The 21,188-nt window shown below is 26.7% G+C and overlaps 1 protein-coding gene across 11 annotated transcripts in view; it reads left to right on the top strand.

The window, feature by feature from the left end:
• LOC107442702 (uncharacterized) overlaps window positions 1–21,188 on the top strand; it is an 80,591-nt gene that overhangs the window by 43,284 nt on the left and 16,119 nt on the right. For 6 of the 11 annotated variants that reach the window (XM_071177366.2, XM_071177362.2, XM_071177364.2 and 3 more), the window contains 9 exons: window positions 13,236–13,315; window positions 14,484–14,567; window positions 14,712–14,777; window positions 15,479–15,536; window positions 15,629–15,715; window positions 17,866–17,942; window positions 18,040–18,144; window positions 19,315–19,456; window positions 20,596–20,737. In XM_071177366.2, the coding sequence (XP_071033467.2) occupies window positions 13,236–13,315; window positions 14,484–14,567; window positions 14,712–14,777; window positions 15,479–15,536; window positions 15,629–15,715; window positions 17,866–17,942; window positions 18,040–18,144; window positions 19,315–19,456; window positions 20,596–20,737 (841 nt within the window). Of the gene's footprint in view, window positions 1–13,235; window positions 13,316–14,483; window positions 14,568–14,711; window positions 14,778–15,478; window positions 15,537–15,628; window positions 15,716–17,865; window positions 17,943–18,039; window positions 18,145–19,117; window positions 19,139–19,314; window positions 19,457–20,595; window positions 20,738–21,188 lie in introns of all 11 variants that reach the window. The other 5 variants (XM_071177357.2, XM_071177359.2, XM_071177360.2 and 2 more) reach the window with 1 other exon arrangement.

Below are 21,188 nucleotides of genomic sequence, written 5' to 3' on the forward strand. Positions count from 1 at the left end.
ATTTTTATTAACGAGAAAAGTATTTTAAACCCATACTGATTTTTTTCGAAAATTGTCCGCAAAAAAAAACGACGATTAATATATTTTAGCTCGCGGGCCACAAAAAAAAAAGCTTCGCGGGCCTAATCCGGCCCCCTGGCCGCCAGTTGGAAACCACTGATCTAAATGCTTGAACCATTTCTCCGTGGCAGCTAAAGTTCAAACACTTCCATTTTGCTATAAGATATTGGTATATAACTTTTATTTTAAACTTGCCCATTTCCGGAAAAAACAATAGATCTACACATTTATAGCCAAGAAAAAGCGTTTAATTAAAAATATATTTTATATTATTGGCATTTTGTAAAAAAAAGTAAAAAAAAAAAGAAAAAAAAAATTCTTTGAAAATTTAAGTTCTTTTTAGGGAAAACACAAAGGTTTGAGTGCTTTAGTTTGTCTGAAACTTCGATTGCAAGATTCCCCCCCCCTTTACCATAGGTATAGTGTCGGGGGGCCTCCGCACATGCTCCCCTTCAAAATATTCCAACACTTCAGAATTTTTTTTCATATTATATAATTTTTAATTTCAAAAAAGACAATTATTTATAAAAATTAATAATTTTAGATAGTTTATGTTTACCGAAATAATTCTATGGTTGTATTTTTCATGTAAATGGTGTCTTAAAAAATTATTTTAGGATTTTTAAAAAAATAAAGGAACTATTTAATGAATTATAATTTGAACTCAACGATTTTAATGAAACGAAATTTAAATATTGTCACTTTATAATTGTAGTGAGTAATTATTCAGTTTAATTTATGTAATTTTTTTTTAATTATGGTTTTTATAAACATTGTGTAAGAATTTTTTAAAGAAGATTTTTAGTATTGTCAAATATATTTTAGTTCCATTTTAATTAATAACTTTTCCTCTTGAAGTTCCTTATTTTTTTCATTTATTATTTTTCCTCCAACTTTCAGCATGTTTTGAATTCGAAATTTATATTCTGATTTGTTTCAAGCATAATTATTTAAGTAGAATTCGATAGTCACTAACTTAGTTTAATTCTATTATTTTTAAGCATTAAATTCCGTGTAAATACATTAATAATTCATCACTTCCTTAATTTAAATACTTATGATAATTATTTGTACGAAATGTCAGCGTAATCTATTTTTAAAATAAATAGAAATTTGATACCAACAGTTTTTTTTGTATATGTTTTTTTTAAAGGTAATAATAAAGAAAAAAAGGCATATCCTGCCCTTGCAGATACGAACGAGAGTTTCTAAAAACAGTTTTGTGTCATCTTGTTTGTGGGAAATTTATTTTTAATATACGAGCTAAAGATTTTTTCATTTATTTTTTACATTGAATATGATTAGTAATATTTTTTTTGCTTATTTATCAATACATTAGTCCATTGAAAAATTTTTGAGGCATTTCTGTGTTGTAAGTTATGTTTTATAAATTAATCGTGCATATTTTAATGAACCCTGACAACCTCCGCAAACTTCTGGGTGTATTTATCAAAAGCATATTTAAAACTTATTTTCACGACCTCTAATTTTTCATACATCGCTGCTTTACTTCCCAGAATTTTAACTAAAAAGAGTAAGAAATTCCTTTTTCTTATATATTTTGACTGCTTTGTGTTACTTGTAATTTTTTTTTTTCTTGCCGTGATAGGCGGTTTAACTTTAATCGCACGAAAACGAAACAAAAGCAGCAGTTCCGCATGAAGATATTTTTAATGCGTTCTTCTTTTTTGAAATTAAAGTGCCACTTAAACTAATGATTGATATAATGACAGCACCGGGAGGTATTTTAAAAATCGAAATAAGCGCTGGTGCCGGTCCAACTAAATTCCCGATATATTTTTTTCTCGATCGAATGAGCATTTGTACAAAATACAATTATTATAATTAATTTTCATAATTTATCATTAAGATTTCGATAAATTTCATTTGCTTCGCTTCAAAAGTAAATGTACATTTATTCAAAACAAGATTGTATTGTCAGATTTTTACATTGAAATTTATTTTTAAAAAAAATATTTTTATGAATAAAAATATATTATTCGTTTTGTAAATATGTATTTGCATTACACTTTTAAATTCTTTATAGTGAATGTTGTTATCGAAAATGTTAGATTATTTCTATAATCTCATCTATCTTTAGAATATTAAATTATTTTTTAAATGTTTTTTTCTATAACTAAATTAAGTCGAATTTCAAGCCACCTGTTGCAACGAAACCTGTTTTTTAAGAATCGGGAAAGTGGCAACTTTGAACTCCCAGTAGACGCATTAGTAACGCCATCTCGTGACGAGTGTAAACAAATCGCGCGTGGCCGAATTAATCTGAAATGAGATTTGTTTGGTCATTAGTTGGTGTCCTAAATCATATGTCTCTGATGTTGATAAACAAGTATGCTTAGTTAATGAAAGGTCAGCTATGTTAATTGGCTCTAACTTTAAAATACAATAATTAGTTTTCGAATTGGGATTGTTACAGTTAAAACAATCTCATCTTCAAAAGTTAGGATTGGTGATTTACCTTTGTATTGAGCAATACAGTGTCTATTTTTTTGGTGCTTCACCTGAACTGGTAAATATTAATTAATTTTATCGAAGTTGTAATCATCCATTAATTTTGAAAGTTTTTAAAGTAGCTGATATATCTATAATTTAAATGACTATTAAAGATTATTTGTATATGCCGTTTGAAATATTTGTTAATAAAGTAGTTGCATTACTTAAACTTACGGACTTTTTATTTAAAAAGTTATTTATTGATGTTTGATTATAAATATTTTGGAATGTTTTTAATTTCTCGTTTAGAAGTTCTGATTACCAAAACATTTAATTATCTGTGGATTACAAATAATTAAAGAAAATGTTGATCACGAATAAAATAATTAATAAAAATGTTGATTACAAATAAAATAATAATTGTATTGTAAAAGTAAGGTATTTAAAGATAAGTGATAATTTTGTTACGAATTTTGGGATTTTCCATATCTAATTTTTAAATATTTCTAGTGTTTGTCGAAACCAATTAACTACTGTTGTTTTTTTGAAACTGATGTTTTATAAAATGAAAAAAAGACATTTTCTTTTAAAAGGAGATATGTGATGCTTTGGAAATTTGTGATTGTATTTTCAGTTTTAAATGCTGAATGGTATCTCTAGTGTGTTGAGAAAGATTCTACTTGATAATTAAGCTGTTTATAATAGCTTAGTGATAAATCAATTGAAAACTTACTGGGTTTTTTCTTGATTTTTATCTATTTTTATAGTCTTTACCTTTTTTTTAAAATCTTAATTCGATTTTATAGTTTTCTAACCACTTCATTTAAATATGTTTTATGATATCAGAAAAATATAGATCAGTATAAGTTATATTGGATTAAGTTTTAACCATTTGTTACAATTTTAATTGTCATCATTTATATCAAGTTTTGCAGATTTTCAACATATTTGAATGCACTATGTTTGAAGTTTTATAATGAATTCTGTATAAAATTTCAATACTGTATAAAGTTTCAATTTTATAATGAATACTGTATAAAAATTTTCAATTTTAACTTTTGAAACTTTTTGTAAAAGCGAGTGCACATAAATGTTGTAACAAAGCAAAGCAGAGGCGTTGTAAGGGTGAGGGACATGGTTTTTGATACTGAAAATGAGAAAACTTTGTTTTATATTTTAACCTATAGGATAGGTATGGGTTATGAGGGCAATAGCCTCCACAACTATGTACATTAAAATGTAATATAAATTTAATCATTTTTACAGGATTATTTAAACAAGTACTAAAACCTAAATTCCTCACAACTAATGTGTGTTATGTATCCTTGATAAAATTGAGAGTTAGTTCTAATCTTGAAAATAAAAATAATTATAAAAAATTAAAGTTGTCTTTTTAAGAAAAAATAAAAATATATAATCTATACTTATTTGATTTGAATAAATGAGGTTATAATTTAACTCTTTCATCTCATCTAAAAAAGAATATTTTAGAACCTCTTAAAATCTATCCATTATAGTGATTCTGGTGTTTGTAAAAAGTGTCAAATATTGAATAATATTTCCCTAAACAACATACTGATTTTTGTTACTATTATTACCAGTTATAGTTTGCGTCTACAGAGTTCTCCCTTGGAATAAAAAAAGGCAGGTCACTTCGTCTCAGAAAAGGTCATTTTGAAAGGGCACCCATTTAAAACTGTAAAAATTTATTAAATTGTGTAATATTATGTAATAACTGAATTTGATCCTCAACAATTTTTAAATTACGCTCTTATACTATTTTATGTATATATTTCAAAAAGTAATTCTCCCACATTATCAAAACAAGAGAAAAATGTATATTTATAAAAAATAATTAAAGGCATGCTAAAAAACAGTCTCTGAGCATAAATTTTTTCCAAAGAAAAAGTAAACTAAAAAATATTATTAATTGATAAACAACTTGAAAGTTTTTTTCTATATTTTATACTGAAAATTATGAGAAAGAAAAACATTTTGAATTGCACATTTCTTAAAAAAGTATTTATTTAAAAAATAACTTCACAATTTAAAATCATAAAAAAAATTCATTAATATCCACTCACCTTCAAAAATAGAGAAACTTATAAAAATTTAACCAGTTGAGAATAATCCTAACAAAAAAATATTTGCAATAGCAATCAGAATTAAACCTAAACACAGATAACTTGTGTGTAATTATTATTTTAGCATTGAGTTATTTATTATTTTTTTAAATGGAATATGAGTAAAAAAACAGTGTTTTTAAGGGATGGTGGCTAATTTTTATAAAAAAGGCTAAGAGGGTATAAGTATAGGAATGATAGGGCAAATACGAAGACTGTCCTTCTAAAAACGCTTAGGGGGGGGGGGTTACTGTATCGAAGTTGAAATCAGTTTTTTAAAGTATTAACTTTTGTAGAGTAGACTAGTTTAAGTTTCAGATAAGTAACAGCCCAATGCATCAATCTGCTGTCAAAGTTAGCAATATATTGAATAGGGGCAAAATGGAAGATATATACTGATTAAGCTGAATTTTCTTCTTCGGAATTTACTACTGAAATCAATATCCAATGTTGTCACAGGTTTCAAAAGCTAGTAAACTAAATTTTTTTTTTTTTTTTTACAATTTAGAAAGGTGTACCTTATTAGCATTAAGTATGTATTTGCTTATAACAAGTTCGCTGTTGTGCCAATTCCATCTGCTATTGTGAATTGTTTTAGATATTATGTAAACCAACCTAATAATATGAAAGTTTTTATTTGCTGTTATGTTTATTTATGATAAGGAAAAGTAGTTGAAAATAATTTTGTTTGTAAAAATCTGTGTGATTTTTATTGAAATGAACTAATTACAATGACTCGAATTCCTTGACAATGGACGATTGTTTCATCAAAACTAAAATATTCCAAAATATTTTATTTCACAAAGATTTGGTATTTATTGGGATAACATATAAACCAAATAATTTTTTTCAGTTGCCCTTGCAACTTCATCTACTAATTTTTTTAAAAAATTTTCAACTAACTTAAAACTTGTTTCACAGAAGAGATTTAGCTGTAGCGAAAAAAAGCAATTGTTAATATTGCTCTAAAATTTTAAGTAGATTTTTGTATTCATTATTCTAAATGCTTATGTTTATTGGGCTCAGTTTTACATAAAATTTAATATGAAAGTAAATGAACCTTATTAATTCTTTAATAATTGTAAAACTCTTACTAAACATGTGTATCTTAAAATGTTGATTAATAAGGTGATTACTTTATAATGGACACACCTCAAAAAGTGGGAACCATTATATTAACAGCAGCTAATTTAGAATTATATTAATATTAATGTTACATGAATATATTTATTTCTTAGGCAATATACTTTTATATTTTAATAAAATAATTCTATATCTTTTTTGTTGAGTTGGTAACATCAAATTATCTTTAACAGTAAATTTTAAACTTATTCACTTTCTTATAATTGTAAAACTGTAATTAAACATGTGTATCTTAAATTGTTGATTAATAAGGTAATAAACAATTACTTCATAATGGGCACACCTCAAAAAGTGGGAACAGCAATGTTAACAGCAGCTATGTTATAGTTCTATAATGTTTTATTGAGTGTTGACATCAGATTATTTTTAACAACAAATTTCTGGAAAAAACTATCATTGTTGATTACATTACATGATTTGAACAATCCCATATTTCACTTTAAGGAAATAGCATTTTGTTGCAAAAATATTTCTTAAAAGCATAATCTTAAATATTTGAGAAATTATTTTAAAGATTGTTGTATAAGTGTAAAGTACTATCTTTAGTCTATCAATTTTCTGTTAAAATAATAGTACTGTTTCCTGCATTAATCTTTTCAGAACACTAAATTGCTTTTTTAAAAATCTTAAAGTTATCATCAAAGTTGCTCTGTAACCATTCTATGTAAACTTAGTATTCTTATTTTTATTTGTAAACTTGTTGACAGAATATAAAATATATTTTTTTTCCCATTTGCCCAGTTAACTTCATCATGAATGTCCAAAATTTACCTTTTGGGTTGAAAAAAAATAGAGAGCTTTCCTAATATAAAAACGGGAAAACAGTTTTATTACTTTATATATTGCATCGAAATAAAATAAAAAAAAGTCAGCTATATAAATTAGTTTTTCGAAAAGAAGCTCGTTTCATTTTTCCATTCAAAATTTTGTTAAACTTGATGAATTTTATCTGCATTTGAAATAGTTTTTAATGTAATAATTTTAAAAAAAAAACTTCCCTTCTACTTATAACATTAACTAACCTCTTAATTGCAATTTCTCTAAAAATTATTGATTTAGCAGATGAGTGCAAAAACAACGAACTAAAAGTTATAGTTACGTCAACTAAAAGTAATGTCTTTCTTTCTCTTTTCTAATTTCATTCAATTTTCCTTTTTGAAATCTCTTTTAATATTTGGACTATAATTTTTAATATTTTGTATAAATTTGTACAATCGCCAGGTTATGATTTTAGTGTCATGATTTTTATTTAGGCCTGGATTTTGATGACGTTTATCTGTTTGGATTTAACTCTAAGGACATTTTTAAATTAAGGTTTTTAAGGCATTTTGATATTTTTGTTTAAATTTTTCTATCACTTTTGGATATTTTTTTTAAAAATTTTGAAATATTTTTTTGCGTGAAAACCTTCAAGTTCAGTGAAATTGCCTTTTCTGAAGAAATAGCAATTTTATTTTGTAAACTATGTGAATTAGAATTTGTGGTTGAGCAAGGATTTACTACTCAGCAGATAAGGGGGAATACAGAACTGTTCAGTTTACTGGAAGCAAGTATTTCAATGTTTGCTTGAGAATGTAATTCATCCATAGGATCAAGGAAGTCACAATTTATTAAATTATAATGTAGGGTTTTTGTGTCTTCAAATATTCCCCTAGAAAATTTGAATCATTTTTAATCTTGCTAGTTTTTAAAAAGAACACGCTGCTGACCATTTAGTTTAAAATGACAATTGCTTCAAGGGAACTTGAAACAAAATTAGAGATAACGTAAAAGATAGAAAAAATATGTGTTAATTGACGAAACAATTTTTGTTATTTTTGCATTAAACATGGATTTCAAATTTAAATGGAAATTAAATCCCGATATACATATTTAAATATAATTATACTTCACCCCTAGTAGCTATAGTCCATGTTGGACCATAGCTATGGCATATCAACAATTATATGTTTTAAGGCATTTTAGAAAAGAAATGTTTCAGATTTAAAATCTTGTTTAATTAGGGAATTTATTTTAATATTTTTAGGGCATTTTTTCTTTCTATTTTTAAGGCTCTTTTTCTATTATTTAATCCGGTCTCATTATAGGTAATACATATTGAGATAAATGTTTTAGTAATTCTAGATTGAATAGGTTATTTCTGTTCTTAAGTCTGATTATAAACGTGTTATAATGATATGCTGTACCCATTTTGGTCGGTTAGTTTTCTAAATGCCTTTAATATTACATATATATTGTGCGGTGTGTCATCAATTTCCTTTATAAAAACCACATTCGACCTACTCAAATGCAATTGCGTCGTCGATTCACCTGTTATTTTCTAACACGCATCAGAAACACGTTTTTGTACGCTGTTTCAATTTCCCTTACTTTCAGTATTTGTTAGAGAACTGCTCTGTTGGGTTTTCGATTGACTTGACAATCATCTGAAATCCTGTACCGTGTTTGATTATCTTCAATCACCCTCCTTTTTTTTTTCTTTCTTTCTCGCATCTCGAATTTGCGTTGCGATTTATTATTATTTTTTTCTCGAGAAGTTCGAAAGAATAATTCTACTTTAGAATGGGATCGTCTGCTCTTTTGATTTCCCGCGCTTAGCCTTGAAAAAGTAGAATGAACTCTCCATCACCTACCTTTAGATTTAAGTGGGACGCGGTTTCATGTTTTTCTGCTTATATTTTAATGATAATGGAAATGAAAAAAAAACCGGGATTTATTGCTTCTTTTATTTTTTACGTTCATTTTATCCTCTCGTTTCGTATATTTTAATATATTCTTTTACAAATTTTAAACCGTCGTTAGACTTTGAAAGCCCCGTGCATTCGGGGCAAAATTAACAGTTGCCATCAGCCGCAAAGCGAATAACAAATGGCAATTGAAATATTGCCTACTAATCGCCACTTTTTTCTTCGAACTCTGACTTCACGTGCACTGTGTTATTATTTTTTAAAAAAAATGGAATTTCTATGATAATTTTGTGATATTCTGAAAATAATAGTTTAAAATTATCCTATTTTTGCCCTATACCTGCCCTGCGCAAAACATTTTGCAAGATTTTCATCTTTCATTTCAGCGAAACTTCTCATTTATCATTAGATTTCGGTCTTAAGTATGGTTTGTTTATTTAAATTTTATTTTTTGATAAATTTCCATTTTCCATTATTTAGGCACAAGTAAATTCAACAATTATTTTATTTTTATTAATTTGTTTTTATGAATAAAAATAGTTGGATTTACTGTACCAGTAATACAAATAAAATGAATAAAAATAGTTGGATTTACTGTACCAGTAATACAAATAAAATGAATAAAAATAGTTGGATTTACTGTACCAGTTGAATTGTTATTATCTGCAGAAGTCCTTTTAAGGGAAATTTGTGCTTGATAACGGACCCCTCACAAATTTTGTTTTAAAAAGGGACTTTGCACAAAATATTCTTTCTTCAAAAATGATCCTTTCACATTATTTTCCATTTAAAAAATTGACTCTTCACAAATTTTTTTTTTTAAAAAACGAAGTCGATCACGTTTTTACGTTTTTTAAAAACTATATTTTCTAGAAAGATATGGTAACTTTTGGAAAGGACCAATTTAGGCAAAGTTTTAGATTCAAAAGATAATGAGTGATATTTTCAAAAATTTAACAAATGCAGGAGTAGCTTTCGCAGAAAATTTAAAAATAATACTGGGTTTTGTGTTTTTTCACAATCTAAGTGTTTGCATGCATGCAAAGGAAAATAATATCGATGGTATGAATGAATGTTGTTCAGATTTTTTGGTGGGGGGGGGGGGGTAAATGAACAAGTGGGTTAAGTTCTTCTATTTTTTCCCACTTGATGTTTCTGATGAGTGTGCGTATTTAAGTGGGTGGAAAGAGTAAACAGCAAAAATAATTAAGTCTAGTTTCAGTAATTCATGGATTAATCTGATTAACAAGGCGGTGTTTTAACTTTTTTTTTTTCTTCAACTGAGCGAAAAAGGAACAGGAAGAATTGATTCTTATTGGAAAATATTTTTTTTTTTATTATTTTTATTTATATTTTTCGACTATTTAATTTTATATTTTACTAGAATAAACAAACCAGTATTGTAATTTTTTTTTTTTTATAAATTAAATTCATTTAAAAAATTACTACTTTTTAATATATTTGTTATGAAATTTTTTTTAATTTTATATTAGGAATTAGCAAACTTACATAATAATTTTGCAAAATTATTAAAAAATAGTTTCTTATTTGAAGTTTTTGTTGTGTGTGTTTTAACAAACTTCTGCCCAATATTTTTTTCTCGTTTAATTTGCTTGTGAAATAAATAATCATATCATTTGGTTATAAAAACTGCATAGTTCAGAGAGCTTATTTTGTATTATCTATGAAAATAACAAATAATTACTTATTTTTACGCTACGGAAAAGTTATATGTTCTTGTTGTAAATTTTTTTATCGAAAGTAATTTCATTTCAACACTTAATTTTCCTCTCTTTCTTGATGCTTGTTTTCTAATTAATCCATTTATACGTTTTGCTAGTTATCTTAAGAAATTACACTCCACAGAACCTCTTCAGTAAATAATTTTATCTAGGTTTCTAAGTTTTATAACTTTAAAGAATTAGGGTGAAATTTTTTATTTATTTTTATCTTGTGCTACTAAGTTTTGAAACCATATGCCATAAAAATGTTACATTAAAACCACCTAAATTTTATGATTTTAAGTAAAAATATCACTTATCAGTCTCAAATAATGGATGTATGTAGTCAAGTTGTTGACTTGCTACTTGACTAATAAGTTTGATAAAGATATTTGTTTCAAGTTGCAATTTTTATACTGAACATCTGGATCCTGATTTTATCTGCGCCTCTCTGATTTAGTCTTGTGAAGTGTTTCCATCGAAATTGAGTTTACCCTTTTATCTAATGGATATACTGAAATGGTCAACTATATATTTTTTTATCACCTCAATGCTTTTAATCGTATTGATGATCAAATATAAAACATTTTAAATTTAACCGCAGAAATTGTGGGGCATGTCTTAACCTTTTTAACAGTTGTTACTTTTGCAAACTTGTATGCAAAATTTATATTTCCTGGTAGTAATCTTACTGGCCAACCTGATTTCCTTATCTGTATGCCTCCAATTTTAATAGGGTCTGATCTGTAATTTCTGTGCACGTAATTTTAGAAATTGCGATTTCTTTGATAATATAGTGATTGAATATATTGTTCCTCATTTGTACTGATTAACTAATTACACTTAAATGTGCTATCAGACCAGTGAAATTAGTATATTTAAATCAAATTAATGGGCCAGGTCAGCACAGGCACTGTATTAAGCTATTTAGCTAAACATTTCTGTTCAATGATCGATTTTTGCTTTGGATAATGAAGGGTAAAACTTTTCTTCAGTAGAAAAACTTACTTGTGAAAAAACATCTTTAAAGTGTATAGGGATAAACTATGTTTGGGAATTCAGAATTTGATTAGGATGGAATCCCTTTGTTATTGTAGTTGCTACTGTTATTTTTAAGCTTGACCATTACTCTGTTAATGATATACTAATTTTAAATTGAGCATTTTTTATGTTATTAATTATTTTTATCAATTACTTTAATGAATATGTCTAAATTATGGCATAGACATCTCTAGTTTTATGGAATCCGATTTTTTCTTATCCTTAAATACGTAGTAAAAAGGAATTATATTAATGACATGGTGCATAGCGTTTTTATAAAGTGCTTAAAGGTGCTTATTTTCATTGGATGTTTTTAAAAAGTGCTTGATTTTCCCTTTTCGAAAATGATATTTTTTTTACCATGTCGATTTTCGGCACCTATTATGCAAAAGCGTGCTTTTCACATTGCTCTATTCATCATTTTCACAATTCATTTAACCACAATCCTTTTTGGCCTTCAATTGGTCCATAGTGTATGAAAGCCGCAATCAATTTACATGTTTGATAAAATACTTGCAAGTCCGCATGTGTCTACTGAGCTGAGTTCGAAGAGATTTTAACTCTTTCATGTGTAACTCTGCTGCATTTTGCTAGATATTCTTAATTTCCGGCTTCATTTTTCTAACCGAAAAATCTCTCAATCTTTTTATGGTGGCTAATATAATCTATTAAAGAGTTCTTTGTCAGAAACTAGTTATTTTATCATGATCATGTAAAGTCTGAAAATTATTTTGCATTTTGTATATAGTGCTTGACAATATTTTTTGAGTGCTTAAAAGGTGCTTATTTTTTGCTGAAAAATTTGGCTACTCACCCTGACTGGGGTATAAAAATGTGTTATATATTTTATACACAAGGTTGCCACTTTCAAAAAAAATTTCAAAACTGATAAAAAAAAAAATTTTTTTTAAAGGGATGTTTACTACTGTATCATCCACTCTTTATTTTTTTATCAGGAGACAGAGAGAGTAAATTTCTGGTATGTCGGATGTAGAAGTCTAACGCTGCAAATTTCTAAAATTAAAAAGAGAAAAAAAATGAAGTAATAATTAAGATGAGGATGACGTAGAATCCATTGCAGAGTGGGATTCATGTGACAGCACTGCTAACATTATTGAATTTAAAACCGATGATGCTCCTTAAATTTGTAGTTTTATTTTATATTTTTTTAAAGTTTTCACTATGGTATATTTTTTGAAATACTTTTAAATAAATTATATTAATTTTTTTAAACATAATTTTAGGTATTGTTTTTTTAAAAAAAATATGTATATACGATTAATTTTGCATTTTCCCTCGTTATATTTTCTTTACATTTTATATGTAAAGAAAATATGACAAAGGAAAATAAGAAATTAATGGTATGTAACATTATAGAAATATCTTTTGAAAAGGGTAAATTGTTGCTGATTTATTCATATCTACCTCATTGCTTATAATGCATCAATATTTCACAATCTACGAATGTCAGACTTTATTACCAATGAATTTAACAACCCCTAATTTTCGTAAAGTTAGAAGTTTGAAAAGTCTATACACCAGGATATATGGTGATTATAATAAACCAAAAATGTTTGTAAATTCAATACTATGTCACCACTGACCTACAGTACTCCTAAAGTTGATGTCTTTAAAATATTCGATAACTTCATGAAACAGTTTTCACCACTCTTCAAATTTTTTGAGTTTGTGGTTTCCCTGAAATATATGTGTATAAATATATATTTGTTTAATACTCTTTCTTATCATGAAAATTATAAACTGAACTTTTTTATGTCATAATAAGAGAAAAGATAAATGTGAAAATGAAAACATAACATGTTTTAGAAGTAATTTTGAATATTAAAACACTTCAAGATATTGCTTGAAAAAGTATACTGCTCGATACCAGAATACTGCTTCTTAATTAAACGAAAGGGGGGAAGTATTTTAGGACTGTGTAATTGATATGTAAATGATAATTATTGTAACTTGTCTTTAATTAGTTTAACTGTTTCCAATTTTAGGGAGAATTGGAAATTGATGCTGACATCATATTCCAGTTAGCAGCTCTTGTAATTCAAGCAACTTATGGAGATTATACTGAGTAAGTTTTCAATAATAAATTTTTTTTTTTCTGTAATATTTTTATTGTATTTTCTTTTGATGTGAGCGAGAAAAAATGAATAAATAAATAACATAAAATAATAAATAGGTAAAATAAGAAATAAAATAACATGTAAACAGGAAACTTTCACATTGTCCATAAAAATTGTTTTAAATTGCATAAAATAAAAAGGAAGAGCCTGAACAAGTTTTGATAAAAAATAATCACATTTTTCAGGTACCTAGTGCTTTGTGGTGATATTTTTAGATTTTCATTTCTCAATATAGTTTTTATTTCTCAAATATTATTTGATTTTATTAAAATTTTGTATTTTATTATTTAAAAAATTACTTAGTTTAAAATAATGTAAAAAATTTCTTAACTTAATTTAAAATTTTCCAACAATTATTTAAATAAGCATTAAAAAGTAATGGAATTATCTTTGGTAGGTAAGTACTTTACCTACGCAATAGAGCTGCACAATGGGCTGTTGGCGACGGTCTGGGAAATATCCCTGAGGTTTATCCGAAGACATGCCATCACAATTTTGATCCTCTGCAGAGGGAATAATTATCTTTGGATAAATAGGTTTTGTAATTGTACGTTAAACATTTTATTTGCTTAGAGGGTTCGCTGGACATAACGAAATGTGCAAATGGGAAACCTAACATAAAGGGGGCATATGATTCCCCCCCCCCTCTTCTTGCTAAATCATTGGAATCATATTTTCCTGACTCACACATTTTATGGTTCAAGAATCAAAATTGGTTTTAAATAAAATTCAGAATTTTTTTTGTGTCTGATTTCATAATTTTTAATATTATGTTCACTCATTATTAGCATGCTTATGTTTACCCCATCTAATCAACAATAATGCATCTACTAAAAGTCTAATAAAACAACATTAATTATAACTCTTATACTTACTCTGTTACATTAAAGCTATGTTTTGTGACAAACAATTATTTTTTCTTCATAATATGGTGCTATTTACTATTACTGTAATAGGGACTATTTTTATATTATTGAATCAATGAAAATGAAGTTTTAATTTCTGTATCATTATTACAAGCATGCTAATTTTTGTAACGCACAATGGGATATTACTTTCCTGCAGACGTTGGATGCAAATTATTTCTAATTATATTAACGAAACTATTCCTTTCAGTGAACCAACATTCAAGTCTCATTTGAAACGATTACCTGTGCTGCCAACATCTACCCTTAAAGAGTTTCCGTCAATATCTCTATGGTGAGCTTGAACAATTTTTGTTATTTATAGCCCTTATTAATTTTTAATATTCTGTACAATGTAGATAAATGATAATATAAAGTTATGCTTTATACAGATGATATCCGAAAATGAACTAACCATTATTTTTTTTTTTGTTTGCAGTGAAAACAAAGTCCTTGAACACTACCAAGTGTTAGTGGGTCAAACAAGAGGTGCTGCAATTGTAAAGTAAGTGTTTGTACATAAACCCGAATTATTTCAAAAAATAATTATTTTTGTAGCCAACTTTTTGAATTTTATTTTGTCAATGTGTGTTCAGAAATTGAAAGTATTAAAGCACTTTTTCATTAAAAAATAAGACAGCAATGGAAATGGAAAACAGCATGACAGAACCTTTACATTATTGCTGTGCGGTTCAGCTGAACCTTTATTTCTACGATATCGTTTGTTTGAGCCAGATTAAAAAGTCACTGCTGACTGTAGTGAATTTTGATTTTTTTAAAAACCGAATGAATATTAAATTAAAATCCTTAAATGAAGAATTTATGTTAGTAGAAAGAACTAAAACTATTTTCTCAACAATTTTTCAAACTTATTTATTATTTGATCTGTACTATTTTTTTAAAAGTGCAAATTATGGTAGTGGTGCCATCTAATATTTATATAATGTGAATAATTGTGCAAGTGCAAAATGAAGAGGAGGATAATTTTTATTGTTAATGAATGACTTTCTGTAGTTAATGAATGAAAAAATTTGCGAACAATAATTTTTTTACTTGTTACATGCTTTTTAATAGTTTTGGACTTATTAATAAAGTTTTACATCTAAGCAAGCTAAGTCAAAAAAGTACAAGTTATAGTTTTAATATAAATGCTTATGAATTAATTTATTTATCTTAAATGCATTTTTAGAAAACTTTTTTTTCCAGTTACTTGAGTATTGTTGAAAGTTTGCCAACATATGGTCAGCACTATTATGAAATCAAGGTGAGGCTATTCTTTTGAAAATGTTTGTAGAGTTTTCTAAAAATTTTAATAACTTTTGTTTTTAATTAATGTTTTATATTTGCATTTTAAAGGACAAGCAAGGAAATGGTTGCTGGCTTGGTTTAAGTTATAGAGGTATTAGCCAATACGATAAGAATGATCGTAAAACTCCCCGAAGGGTAAGTAGTAATTCTTCTACTTTAATATTGCACAGCTGATTAAAATGTTATGCTATAATTTTTCTAACCAACCACTTGCAAACATGCTACTTAAAGTGTGCTCAAGACATCACAGGAACCCGTTGAACCAAACTTGTTCATTGAAATCATAATTTAACCACCATTTAAAGCTAAGCTGTGGAGTCAGAGTTGAAGATAATTTGTATCTGATAATTATTTGTAGTCATGTAAACAAAAATATTACTGAAATGAATATTTTAACAATTATTTAAATTATTAGATTATTATTAACAATTTAATTTATTACAAACTTAATGACATTTCAACATCTTCGAGCTTAGTAATCTCTGGTTTCATTATTTTTATAATAAAATTTGTTTATCTTAGATAAAAGTTAATTTTTTAAAAAAAATACTTAAATTAATATGATGTTTCATTTGTTATCGTATTTTCTTAGTTCATGAATAATCTCTAAGCAATTTTGCCTCAATAAGATGTTTGTATATGTATCAGTGTATATATGAAATGGTGAAATGCATCTATTTTCTTAGAATGGTATTGCACAATATCAATATTTTGTACATATATATTTTAAATTTAATTTTTCAATTGCGAAAGCTTTAAACAAGTGTAAGTCAGAGTCTGTCTGTAATGAAAGTCTGGGCTTTTAGTCTGAATCGACCAATTACCAGCTCTACAGGTCTGATTTGGAAGTCCCATCCCTTTCAATTGTCAATTTGCTAAACTTTTTATAATATATTTATAATATTACATTATAATAATTTTAAAATAACCTCTTAACAAATTGAATTGTTATGCATAGTGAAAAAAGGAGTCTCCTTAAGAGGATATTATACTATGAGAGAAATGTTTCATGGCAAATTTTGCTTCACCTCCATCGGTACTAAATGTTAAGTTTAGACCAAAGTGAGTTCAGTTAAATCTAGAGTAAACCACAAAGTTTAAATGCTAAAAAAATAGTTTCAAAATATTATAATGCAAAGAAATTATTGCTGGATTATTTCCCTACTGCATAATCCTGAATAATATTGCCATAATTTTTTTGCAATTTGATATTTTGAAAAAAATGTTAGCATTTGTAAACTTTGGTTTATTCTAGCTTTGGCTGAACTCACTTCTCTCTAAACTTTAGATTTTAAAATATCAATTAAAGGGGAAGCAAAATTTGCTAAGAAGCATTTCTCCTGCAGTATAGCATCCCTTTATGTACCTGATTCAAAATTTTATCAAATGTAATTTATACCTACTAATTAACAATGACAAAAAATATGCTCTGCAGTAAATTTGAAACTAACGGGTGTTTAATAATTTTATTATTCCTAATCATATTCCTTTTGATTATATTCATTATTTTTTTATAATTATTATTTATATATGTATAAATGTATCAAATTTTATCCTATTAAAAAACATACTGCTTATAATTAGTTGCAAATCATGAAACATTTACACATAAAAATTCTAGTAAATATATCATTTTGCAAAAAAGTTTCCTTGAAACTGACACTTCTGATGTTCTTCCTTAATACTTTTTAAAAAAAATTGAAAAATAGAAAGATTTGTAAAATATTTAAAATTTATCTGTTCAGTTCATTTTAAAAATTTTGGTCTTTAATGTTACTATATTTGCTTAAAAAGGCACAACAAAGCTTACATAAGTTCATGTAAGTCAGAATTCAGACATTAATTATAAGAATTTAACCAACAATCATAGTTACTTAAACAGCAGATGAAATTGAATATAGATACTGGATACATAATAGTTGTGATAATGAAGAACTCAAAATTACTTGTGTATTATATTTGAGTAATAAGGACAGTCATATAGGTATTAAGATTCATTTATGTGCAGCCACTTCTATGCTGTTACTCAGGTTACCATAATTGCAGTGTTTCTCCTATAAAACTTTCATGCTAATTTTCACTATTTTAAAAGTCAACTGAAATTTTTAACATTTTTAAGGTGATTGATTTTTGTCACTTATCTTAAAAATGTGCAAAAATGGAGAAGAATGAAGTTAAATTTACTTAAACTTCTCTACTGATTAATATGATAATATCTATGTATGCTGTATCCTTATAATCGAGTCTATGCATAAAAATGTGTTAATTATTATGTTCACTTGTAGGTATTTTTTTGGAAGCAACTGGAAAACTTATATTTCCGAGATAGAAAATTCACTATTGAAGTTCATGAAGCTCGCAGGTCAGTTCCTTTTCACATGTTTTTAGGTTTCTCACATTCTTTGTGATTGTGTAAATGTGTTTCTGAATTTTAAAATTTCTATTGCGTATTGTCGTAGGGTTGTTCACACATTGAGTAGCTTCAACCTCTATGAAGATGCAATAGAAGAGCCACTTGAAGAATTTGATGACTTGTCAAATGCAATCTGTGATCCAACCACTCAGTAAGTTTATCTAAATACTGCTTATATGTCAATATTGTTTTAGTAACATAAACAAATTAATTATTTTAAGCATAAAATGTATGTTTTTTCTTCTTCATAATTGTTAGTTCTTGTTACAATTGTTTAAACTTTGTGTTGATAGTATTAGCACAATTGCTAAGTAATATTCAGTCATATCAAGTGAATAGAATAACTTAGTTTACCTTTTTTTTTTTTTTTTTTTTTTTTTTTTTTTTTTTTTTTTTTAAACTTTCCCTTTATAAAGAGCGAAAATGTATATTAAGGTAAAGAAAAGAAAGAAAAAAAAGCCCAATGATTTAATGACCGTTATTTTGCAATAAGTTGAGTTCTTAATTGTTTTTTCATTTGCCATTTTTTTATGTGCTGAAAATGTTTAAAACTCCACATTTTTAAATATTTATTTCTTAAGAACAATTCTGCAAATATAATTCAAATTTCAAATTTTAGCATTTTTTAAATTATGTAACCTAAAAGTTGTGTGAAATTTATTGAGTTAACCTTATCGATAAAATTATGGTGCTTCACTTATTTTGTTTTAAAGAGGGGACAGCTTATTTTACTTATTTGCTGAATGTAATGTGCATCTGTAACTTCATCTAAAATTATGTTTAAATTACTTTTCTTAATCCTCTGATTATTTTGCTAATAGATAAATATGTAGAGAAAACCTTTTTTTTTTTTATACATTATTTTTCTATCTGATATTTAGAACAAAATTGGTTTCCCTCCTAAGTAGGAAATAAGACAAGTTCTGGGTTAAAGTGATGTTCTTTTAATGATTGATTGAAGCTTGTTTTAGCAATTTTTATTGTTCTTTAAATATTCAATTGAATGTGATTGTAATGTTATGGAGAGTTTTAAATGTTGATTTTATCGCTTTCTTGAAAAGTTTCTCATTTGAGTACATTGCATATTTTCTAAGAAATGTCCTAATATTTTGTGTTCTTTTCAGATGTTTAAATATAATTTCAAGGTAAAATATTATTTTTCTAAAGGTTTTTTATGCATGAAACACTATCTATACATTTTATTTAATACTATTTCATATCTTATTTATTATCACTGATAATACTGTTTCAGTTAATACAGTGTTTGTAAATTATGCAGAAACTTTGTTCAGTACTATAATTGCAATATTTTTTCCTGTAGAGTGTCTGTTAGCAGAAGAGCTTTAGCACCAGCCAATGTATTTGCATATGTGTGGTATGCATCCTCACCCAATGCAGCAAGATGTATTTGGTCTATGGCAATTTCTCAACACCAGTTTTTCCTTGATCGAAATCAGAAAAAAGTAATTTTTTCTCCATCATTTAAAGAAAACCATAAACTTACATTTTAATTATTAATTTCAACTCGTAACTATGGTATTTTTTTAAGGATGAAAGTGTGTAACAAATTTAAAAATAGAAAATGGAATCTGTGAACAAATATCTATGTTAAATTTCAAATTATTGTGATGTGGATTGTATTGACTTTTAGTAGTTCAATTGTCTTATATCGTTGACATCTTGGTAGAGTAAAGTTATAAAAAGTGAGACTTTGACTAGAGAACTGTCCCTAAATAATTAAAAAAGATAATATTAACAAATTTTTAAAGTTTACTGTTTCTTCTGTTTACATTTAGCTGAACTATTTTAAATACTGTTAATATTAATAATTTATGTATCAAAAAATTTGTATAACATTTTAAATACAGTTCATTCATTTTGTTACACAGTTAATACCTTTGTCTATAATGGTAATTTAAATTATATACTTTTTTTCAGCTCTTCAAGTTTAATTTTATTTTGCATAACATAAACTTTTTGTCAAGGTAAAAACTATTATATAACAGTTTGAATGATTTTATATTAAGTTTACATCCAATCAATATGGTATTTTGTCTAGCCTTGCTTAGGTTTTATTTCGTAATAAAATTGCTTCCTGATTATCTGAAATAAACTCAAACTTTCTGTTTTATAAGATTTCAAATATTTTTGTGTTGAATGCTGACTTAATATATATATTAGAACTAGATCTATAGTTTTTATAGAACTATCTTGCCACAAAGTTTAAGGCCATCTACTGCTATGAAAACAAGGAATTGTGGAAATTTAAAGAGGGAACATTCTCTCTCCCCTCATTGATCCCCTCGATGTCTTAAATATTGACCGAACACCCCTGCATTAAATAGTTAAACCTTGTAAGCATAGTCACTACCCTGCTCCAGATGACTAATTAGGGGAGTTCTTTCCACAGACAGACAATAGATATATTTGTTTTCATGTTGCCTGCACAAGTTTTTCTTTGCAATAAAATTGAATTGAAGAGTTTTAAAATTAATATAAAAATGACCAATGTTTTAAAGTAAGTATTCTAATTTTATTTTCAATGAATGTGTTATTTTATTCATATTCACTTTAGCTAAAAAAATTTGCTTGCACTTTTCAGAGCCAAAATCGTGTGAATAGAAGCTTAAGCCAGATCGCATCAGAACTTTGTCGCAGTGTGCAATCTCTGTCCTCGGCAAGCTCCCATTCAAATATCAGCAGAAGCAACAGCTCAGCTAGTCTTCCCACGATAGTTATTGAAGGTACAGGACATTTTCACACGTTAAGGTCCATTTAGTGTTCTTTTTACTTGAAAACTTTTAATTTTTGTATTTATATTTTTATTAGATTTTAAAGCCAGCTCAATGTATAATAAATTTTAGTGAATTGGTATGAAATATGTGATCCAAAGTTTTGAAGGGTGCTATAAAAATCTGATTAAAATATTCGGTGGTCAGTTTAGGAAGAAATTGGGTCTGTTTAAGGACCCTTCAAAAAATATTGAAAAGAGATCTTTGATCAATAAATAGTAGTGTAAATTTTTTTCCATGCATTGATTTGACGCTATTACGTGTTGTTCAGTATTAATAAAAGTATACTGGAAACTCTATCAGAAACTTTCTGTTCTTAAAGTAATTCTAAATTTAAAACTATTTTTATTCTTTTGTGATAAGATTTGCTTTTATTACACTTAAATAGAACAAATTATATATA

Source organism: Parasteatoda tepidariorum, chromosome 2 (genome assembly GCF_982258835.1).
Source record: "Parasteatoda tepidariorum strain Cologne lab strain chromosome 2, Ptep-v5.0, whole genome shotgun sequence".
NCBI lineage: Eukaryota > Metazoa > Arthropoda > Arachnida > Araneae > Theridiidae > Parasteatoda > Parasteatoda tepidariorum.